The following is a 9,614-nucleotide window of genomic DNA, read 5'->3' as shown; positions in this document are numbered from 1 at the left end:
AGGGATCAGGCTAGTAAAATAATAAAGAGCTGCAGCTCTGTTTTTGCAGTAGCCTGTCTGGATGCTGGAGCCGGCGCTGAACACCAGACTGTGAAACACTTAATGGCCGTCTCTGCACTAGTCTGTTCACCCTCCATTTCACACTTGGCACGCACACACACACATACACACACGCACACACACACACACACACACACACACACACACACACACACACATACACATACACATACACACACGCACATAGGCACACGCACATAGGCACACACACACATGCCCGCAAGCACGCAGACACACACACACATACACACAAATTTATGAAGGATTCAACACTCGTTTGAATACTGCAAATTAAACAAAGACCACCATATTTATTGCGCTTGTTGCATTGCCTTTTTTTTCTAATGTGTTAATTGAATTTCCATTACAGACTAATATTTTTAATATTCTTAGCTGGAGGAAAAGTTCCCTCTCACACGATCAATAGGTCGTTCTCCTAACTATCCTTCCCTAGCTGTGTTACTCCTCTCTCTTATATATCCATGAATCTCGTCAGTGGTTCGCTGAAGTGCCGAATATATCTCCCACCCATGGGAATCACTGCCACATTAGCTTCCTGATAGATACTGACGTTCCCATTGTGTAAGGCAAGTCTAATGAAATGATGATGATGATATTGACTGCGGGCTGCTTGCCAGCCCTTCCCCCTCCTCATCTCCACACACCAATACAACACACACATGCACACATCCACAATTAAGCCTCAATACAATCTTCTTCTTTTTACCTATTCAACAGTAAACAATCCACAGTTCAACATGGGCAGCATTTTTGCTTTACTTCAATTTAAAGGTCAATAGTGTTCGGATGTAAAAGGTGTTTATGTGTCACCGCAATCTGCTGATTTTGTTCATAAATTCAAATAGCAATTGCAGCTTGACATTAAAAAACAGAATCAATTATAACACCTTTAGGGCTCTGACTTGTAAAGTAATTATAACGGGTTACACTTATCTAAATAGCCCTCTCTTATTGACTGTGTGTCCAAGGCTTGATTAATCTTGGCAGAAAGTACATTTTAAGCAGAAGATTAATAGTCCAGAGACTGTAACTTGCCTGTCTCTGTGGCTGGGGAGTGTAAACCTAATGTGGCACTTGTTAAAGTTGAAAGGCTGCTACTAAATGTCTCTGTTGGACATTTTTCTAAAAGAATAAGCATGAGCCCAGAAGCAATTACACTGCACCTAACCAAGTGTCTGTGTGGTGATTGCTATCATGCATGTTAAATGAACAAAACAACCTCGAAGCACATGACAGTAATTTAGTGCGCTAAAGCTTTCAAGTGTGGTCTGCTGCCTTTTTTTTTTTTTAAATAGGAACTATGGGGAAGAGCGGGACAGGAAACATGTGTCTGATGTTGCTGAAATCAAAATGATGAACAACAACAATAACGACGTGATAACTACTCACACTGGTGTTTGGCTCTGCTGCTCTGTCATCTTAATGCAGGCTTTTCTAATTCACTTAGCATGTTATCTCCGCTTCCCAGCACAGCAGAGTACATTATGTCAGCATGTGTCAGCGGCCTTTCATTCTGCAAAAAAGGACCTCTCGCAGAGATTAAACATCTAACCCTGACAACAACATCTTATGATGTTTGTCGCTGTAACTTTGCTTGCTCTGTAGAAATGTAGTGTGTGAGTGGGGGCACAGCAAACAGCGGGACATATACATCTTCGTCAAGTTATGGACATTTTAATTCCAGGCCACTTTGTTGTTAAAGTAGTCTTTGCCTACTCAGACTTGTGGTATAAATGCCTGGACAAAAGTACATCATTTTTGCAGCTTTAGTTGTAAATTCCGAGGAGGACTGAAGAAGTATAAATCTGAAAGAGCTATCCAGAGCAGTGATCGCAGAGTTTTAATGCGTCAGCAAGCTTCTGCTGAAATACAGAGTTTATTTATCTGCTTCTTGAAAGAGCAAGTGTCACCATGTGAAGTTTATTTCTCACCGGTAGTAGGTAATAGATGTTGGGAACAATGAATGATTACATCTACACGTTTGAGATTTGTATTGTATTTTTTTTTTCAATTGAAAACTAAATTATATTTTTAGATATTCTAATTGTCAAATTAATAACAAATGTCTTATTTTTTCCTTGTCAAAGTTTGCACATCTTAATGCAGGATAAAAAAAAGTGTAAATTATTCATTGTTCTAAAGTGATTATATGAGTCACAATATTGGTCCAGACCACAATGTCAAGAACAGAATCTTCTTGTCAGAATATATCACACTGATGTTCGATCGCTCTCTTGAATGAGGATGCGTTCTACGCTAAAGTATCATTCAGTGCAGCCTGCAGACACCAAATCAAGGTGAGTTCCAGTGGATGCAAAGACTGACAGGATAACTGATGATTGATGAGGGGAATCACAATGCTGTGCAAGTTTTTTTCAAATTATTTGATAAGAGCTGCTGCATTACAGAGATATTCAACTACATTTACATTAATCGACTCCTTGAGCCCATGTTCTTCATGGCACTGATGATATCCTTTATTATCACCGTTTGATCAAGGAGACAATTGTATTCCCTCACATCTACCCCGGCTCTCGTTTCTGCTCTGACATGATTGTTCGATCAAATCAAAAGCAGCCGGCATCTGAATAAAAAAAAATACACTTTTAAAGAGTAAAGCTGAGGTTTTCCCTGATATTGCTCAGCTATGTTAATGGTTTTAGACGGTGACACATAAGTTACTAGCCAAGAGGCTCATTAGTCATCTTCCAGATAATTTAAGGTATAGTCTTCATTACATCTCTGATCAACAAACCTAATTCAAAAAACTAATTGGTGTGCAAGATTCAACACTCCCGCCACCAAATCTTCTGAGTCAGCTTGTGGTCAGTAGATTAAACACACTATGCACCATGTGATCACAATAAAAGCTAAAAACATTAACATCCTACACTAGATGTTTACACAACCTCACAAGCAGTACTATTCTTCGATAAATATGTGTTTATGGAAATTCCATTGCAAATTTGCAAATGCAAAGAAAAACATGCTGTGAATGTCGGGGTCCCTAAGGATGAGAGGCCCACAGGCACTAGGTTAATTGCCAGTTAAAAATAGCTCTGTCTTCCACCCCTTTGCTGATGTATAGGCTACATCTGGAGCATTAATACATTGATTTCAAAGCCTTGCAGTAGGCATGCATGCCGTCGTCACACAGCTACCCCAGATGGTTGGGTGCACCAAAGCGGAAGTGCTGGGAACCAGGAAGCGCAGGAAGCACTGCACTGTCGCTACGGACGGACGATGGTCCGGTGCAGGGCCGTCTGCTAGCCGACACCCAGGGGGGCATGGGCGGGTCTCAGAGCGTCGAGGTGCCGGGCGGAGGGACGGAAGGCTACCACGTCCTCAGAGTAAGAGCCGCTTTCACGCAGCTTATTCACGTTAAAGGCAGAGAAAGCTGCTGTCTGCTAGCTGCGTTTTAGCGTCTACAGACTACACTTAATATCTTCTTCATTCAGGGGCAGGTTTTGAGGGTATTCGCTAACTGTCATTATTTCTAACTTGTTTTTTTTTTAATGTATTTAATGTGTCGTTTAGTTGGATTCACACCTCAAGGTGTATTCATTATATATGTTATATTAGATACGATACATTTGTCAGCTTGTTTTGAAACAGCTTGTTTTTATGTGAGTTATAGTGTTCACGCATGCGCGGTGAACACCATCACATGATTTGTAACGTTACATGTTGCCAGAATAACCGGTGTGGCTACTATCGTTGTACAAGAAGGGTGTGTGCCTTCATTAAGAAAAAGTCTTAGGCTACATTTTTTTTAATAGAACTCACCCCTTTACCGTTTTGATATAACTCATTTTCTCAATTACTGATTTATGAATTCGTGAAATAAATACTTAACATCTCCCTAAAGCAAAACTTAAAATATGTCATATACAGGTTGCTTGTTTTGACTTACCAGTGGTCAAAATACTGACCAGTACTCAACAACTTTCTGTTTTGAGATCAACTTTATGTGAGACCAACTTTAGCCTATAGATGAAGGCCACAAGCCCTAACAATAAAGGTGATATTCAAATCTTTAAAGAACAGAGTCAAACAGGACACTGGAGGGATGCTCCAAGAAGTGATATACGCGATTAAGTCAGGCTTATTTTATGCCAGACATTTTTACAAAAACTGTATTTAAGTTATTGGAGTGGGTTCTTTCTTTTCAATTTTTTAGACCCTTTGTTTTGACACTTTAGTCCACCTTTGTCCAAGATTTCAGAGGTAAAGATGATATCAGATACTTATCATACAAAGCAATTTATATTAGTTTAATCTGTTCAAATGAAAAAAACATACATAATACGAAAGTCTATCAGCCTAAAATTCTGGTGGAGCCACTGCTCTCAACCAATTTTTGAGAAACTGGTCAATTTCCTTGCATTTTCCATCCCGCTATGAGTTTTTTTTTAAATGACGCATGTATTACTCTAAAGGGAATATATTTTTCTCGTCATATACTTATGTTCCCCCAGTTCAACTATATGAAAAGCAGTAATAAGCAGGTCCACCATAAGCCCCATTTTTATGTGAATGAATCTCTAATGCAGGTTATTGTTCCCTCAGAAGGTTGACAATGGATCATTCTGATTCAACACTACCATCATTTATCTTTCCTCCAGTATTTTACCTTGTCATCCATCTACAATGAACACATATTGCATTTTATCTATACTGGATTTAGATTTTTTTTTAATATGTATATGTTGATCATTTGCCACCATGGATAATACATTCAGTGGACACTTAATACAGTGTAGGTAGACCCCGGTACTCCCAGGACAAAGTCTACAAGTCTTTGTAGCATGGATTCGACAATGTGCTGGAAACACTCCTCAGATATTATGATCTTAGTTGACATGCAGTTGCTACAGATCTGCTGGCTGCACATGCACCCTGTAAATCTTCAGTGTTACCAAATCCCAAAGGTGCTCTATTGCACGGTTTCCTAAACTTTGTGTCTGGGAACCCACTTTTTAAAAATGACCAACCGTTGCAACCAATTCACATCAGGCCATATCTATATGTCACGAGAAGAGCACATTTGTTACGTACAATGAGTTAGCCTGTCAACTCCACCTAAATGCATTCATTATTTCTCATTTCTAAAGTATTTAACATATGTAGGTTTAAATAACGCATGCATAAAACAAAGTGTGGCTTTTCAAAGTTATATCTCTTTGGAATGGGTGGTTTACCTATTCAAGATAAAATACAACGTGTGGTGCCGAAATGGCAGTAAAAATGGTCAGTCATTAAAATTTGCTATTCTCTTGATTTATAGATATGTTTGTATATACATAAGGCCTTTTGTGAATTTGGTCCCAATGGTTTTGTAATTTATTAGCTGGGAGCGCTGCTCTAGCTACTTCACAGAAGGACAATTTACACTGTTTCATGCAAGGTTTCATGGTCCCATCTTAATGATGCTTTCACTTCAGGTGCAAGACAGTTCCCCCGGTCACTGTGCAGGACTGGAGCCATTCTTTGATTTCATTATTTCCATTTGTGACACTAGACTGGTAAGTGTCCTATACTTGCAATAATAAAACTTACTGCAGCTATTGGATCAGCTTTGACATGTGTCATGAGCGATAATTGCATGTTTTGATCTCTGCAAGAACAAGGACAATGACACCCTAAAAGAGCTGCTGAAGATGCACGTGGAGAAGCCCATCAAGGTCCTGTTGTACAGTAGCAAGACACTGGCAGTGAGGGAGACGACAGTCACGCCCAGCAACATGTGGGGTGGCCAGGGGCTTCTGGGAGTCAGCATTCGCTTCTGCAGCTTTGAAGGAGCAAATGAAAATGTTTGGCATGTTTTGGTGAGTGCGCTGGTCTGATGAGATTTGGCGAAAACATATTTCACAAGTATTTTATTCATGCAACATGCATAACTGCAAACATTGTATTTGAATAATGGCACAGAAGTGTAAAATAACATTCAAATATATACATGAGCTTTGTTTTCACAAAGTAGTGTTGTCTGTCACCTAATATGTTTTGTATGAGTCTAGGAAGTGGAACCAAACTCCCCAGCAGCCCTGGCTGGTTTGAGGGCCCACACTGACTACATTATAGGAGCTGACACTGTCATGAATGAGGTACTTGCTTTACAGATCAGTAGTAACGTTGACCTGATGTTGGCAACAGGTTGACCTGCCGTGAATCTCTGCTCTTCCAAACAGAGTGAAGATCTGTTCTCTTTGGTGGAATCCCATGAAGGGAAGGAGCTGAAGCTGTACGTTTACAACACGGACACGGACAACTGCCACGAGGTGGTCATCACGCCAAACTGTGATTGGGGTGGAGACGGCAGGCATGTCCGATTTTTACTTCTGTTGGCAGGTGAAAGCTGTGCATTTTGGTTTGTTTTCTTCCCTTTAGGAAAATGATGGTGCTTACGAGACCCTTAATACTGACTTATTTGGCGAAACCAATCAAACCAATATGGCAAAAAAATGCAGGATTCTAACAAAAATGAGTCTTGATTTTCCCTGATGAAATCTTTAGGTGCTGGTCAGAACAATTTACACAACTAAATATATGTATTGGGTTTTTATGTTCATAGGAAAGTTTTGTTCTATTTTACTCCAGAATTGGTTTGGTTAAATTGTTTTGTGGAATTTGTGTTCAGTTGTTGATTCTGGAGTTTTAAAAGCTAATAGTTGTAGTCTTCATATTATTTACATACATTTAAAAAAAAAAGAACATTTAGTAAAAACACCCTAACAAACAAAGGTACTAACAACAATTACTTTGTTTTTATTTTACTACCTTCTTTTAAACTTAAAATTAAATGTAAAAAGAAAGACTGCCCTGTTTATTGACAGCTGGACTTAACAATAGCATGTTTGTGGGAAACAGGCACTGACTGGATAGGGTTTCAAAACTAGCAGGTCGTCACAGCTATTTTACCAGATGATTTCAGTGTTGATTTGTTTTTCCATTGCCATTTGGATCCCCCTGAGAGGACAATTGTCATTTCACATCAGCTTTAAGGCCACTATGAAATGTTTGTACATTTCCCCTCTCAGCATTTCTGTCTCTCCAGTCTAGGGTGTGGAATTGGCTATGGCTACCTGCACAGGATACCTACACTTCCATTTTTAGAGGGCAAGAATATCAGTTTCCCTGCACAGACTCCTAGTGAAGCAGCTACTTCCCCCAAAGATGGCTTCACAGAGGTAGCTCAGCATCTTACACAAAGCAATAATTGCTTCAAGATCTTGTCACCATTCACTGAGATAACGTCATTCTGGTTACCAGGTGCATCTCTCTGCCGTCATCCCAACCGTTCCTGTTGCCGTGTCTTCTTCTGCTTCGACTGGATTAGAGGAGTCTCTCGCCGGTGTGTCAGTCAGCTCTAACCTGAGCACATTTGTTAGCAATCCACAGACAGGTACACTATATTATCTGACTGCTCATGTATGTATGGTTGATTATTGCAGCTTCAGTAAAATATGGACAATTCAACAAGATGTTGCTTGAACTAGAAGAACAGTGTAAACACACAGACAATAACAATGCTAAAAACTGTTTTAGGAGCTCCTACCAGCCACAACGCTTCCTCACAAAGCGCTCCTCTGTCAGACAGTCCTGCTGCCACACGACCAGGTTTGTGGATATTGTCTTTAGGAGGTTATAGCTCATTCACTTCTGGTCTTATTCTATATTTATTTGGCCTTGAACCCTCTACAGCCTTAACATACCATACTGTGGCTTTTTATACGTTGCTTTTATGACATACTTTACTATGACATACTGTATGACCTTTTATTGTCACGGTTTCATGTGCTACTGACTTTTTATGACAAACAAATATTTTATGATAAGCTATATGATTACTTTTCAAAGATATACTATGACTTTTTATATTCAAGACAAACTATACTAGCACTTTCAATGACAGAATATTCTGACTTAACATACCTTTTTGTATGACAATTATTAAATATCTCCTTTTTTAAAGCACTATTTGACTAGTGGTTGCTATACATTTCTAATACTTTGATACTAATTTTACAGATTATTTACAAATTAATCATCGCTATCATGTTTTAAAAGATGTCTTCAGCAGTAATGGGCTCACGGCTAAGTGCCAGACAGGCTGGGGTTGGTTTTTAAGATGTGATTCAACGAGCAGTTAATTTAACCTATTTCTTCTGGAAATATAGGGATTTATGATTTAAATAAAACAGTTATTTACCACATTTAAATCCAAACATAGAATTAGAACAATACAAAAATACACTTAAATGTTACACACTTGAAATTTGTCATTCTACTCTAAAGATTGTGTTGTGTTCCACAGGTCTTCCACCTCTCTCCCTGTCAGGTGTCACTCTGCCGCCGTCCGACCTTGTTCTTCCACCAATCACTGCTAATGCATCTCCTGCTATTACACTGCATACCAGTACTACATATCCCTCCTCCACTATCCACATGAACAGTTTACTGACCAGAACCCCCATCCCATCATCAGAGGCCACCTCTGAATCAATAAATATCACAATAAGTGCAGACTCATCTTAGCAGAGCGTGCCGATTAAAGTTGTCAGCTTGCTCATAAGTATTAACGCACTATAGCCACTCCATAAGCTAAACAACTCCGTTGTCAAGTTGTTCCACACTGTTCCAGTTGTACGAGCTCTCAGGGACACCTGCACCATGTGCTGGTCGTCTCCATACGAAGTGTGACTGTCTGGCAGTGGTTAATTAATAGCAACACATGTTAACAAATGTGGGCTTTTTGATTTAGGTTCAAAGACAAAGTGTAAAATATGTGGGGAACAGGTTAAACTGTGCAAGTCAGTTGCATTATTTGTTTGTTGTAAAATGACCACAGAGCACTTAAAGAGTCACAATGGGAATTTCCTGAACTACTTGTGTTCCCTCATATTTGTTGCAGCCCAGCAAATCCTTAGCATTTTGTTGGTTTCTTACCGCTACAGTCACAATCAAAAGGACAGTGTCTCAGTCGGTCCTGACAGCAGTCTGTGAGTGAGCTTGGTGTTATTCCAGCTGCAATGATGGGCTCAGTCCAGAGCCACACACAGCTAAGATTAAACCTGCACAAAATGCTCCCAATTTGCAGAGGTCTACTACTTAATACGACATTCATGTTACAGCTCAGCTCCTCGATGGATCAGAGGAAATGCACAAATATATTGAAAAGGTACCACAAAAAGAAAAAGATCCCACTGTGATATTTGAGTGGTTCTGTGAACGGCTATGTCTTCAGGGAAGGTGGGGTAGTAACTTGTACTATTTGGGGTTTTGCAAAAGGAAAATCTTGTTTGCTTGCCTTTGCCATTTAACATTAAAATATTTTGATTTTGTACAAAATGATTTGTCGATCGATATCGTTACCTTGATTAAACTGATGTACTTTCTCTCTCAGCGTTTGGTGGCTGCTTTGTTTTCTTTCGCTCATCTTTTAATGGTTCATGTTGAGCATCCTTGCTCCATGCTGTAACATTGCAGTACCAAACACAGCCACAGAGTGTCAGTGTACTCAGACAATGGAG

At 39.5% G+C, this 9,614-nt stretch overlaps 1 protein-coding gene across 1 annotated transcript; it reads left to right on the top strand.

Annotated features, from left to right (window-relative positions):
* Positions 1-3,285: 3,285 nt before the first annotated feature.
* Positions 3,286-9,481, top strand: LOC137782480 (Golgi reassembly-stacking protein 2-like). The gene is made up of 9 exons (XM_068571774.1): positions 3,286-3,431; positions 5,526-5,606; positions 5,706-5,909; positions 6,102-6,188; positions 6,273-6,403; positions 7,139-7,271; positions 7,354-7,486; positions 7,630-7,701; positions 8,399-9,481. The coding sequence occupies exons 1-9, from the start codon at positions 3,369-3,371 to the stop codon at positions 8,617-8,619; spliced, it is 1,125 nt and encodes a 374-aa protein (XP_068427875.1). The 5' UTR covers positions 3,286-3,368; the 3' UTR covers positions 8,620-9,481.
* Positions 9,482-9,614: the final 133 nt, after the last annotated feature.

Source organism: Clinocottus analis, unplaced genomic scaffold, assembly GCF_023055335.1.
Source record: "Clinocottus analis isolate CAN_PGR_092001 unplaced genomic scaffold, fCliAna1.0.p SCAF_12, whole genome shotgun sequence".
In the NCBI taxonomy this organism is placed as follows: domain Eukaryota; kingdom Metazoa; phylum Chordata; class Actinopteri; order Perciformes; family Cottidae; genus Clinocottus; species Clinocottus analis.
The sequence above is the reverse complement of the archived record's forward strand: the minus strand, read 5'-3'. Positions and strand labels throughout refer to the sequence as shown.

Bases quoted from the DNA above. Each gene is read 5' to 3' on its own strand.
- LOC137782480 (XM_068571774.1), top strand. From the start codon at position 3,369: ATGGGCGGGTCTCAGAGCGTCGAGGTGCCGGGCGGAGGGACGGAAGGC. The intron at 6,189-6,272 runs GTACTTGCTTTA...TCTTCCAAACAG, and splicing joins CTGACACTGTCATGAATGAG to AGTGAAGATCTGTTCTCTTT. The intron at 7,702-8,398 runs GTTTGTGGATAT...TGTGTTCCACAG, and splicing joins TCCTGCTGCCACACGACCAG to GTCTTCCACCTCTCTCCCTG.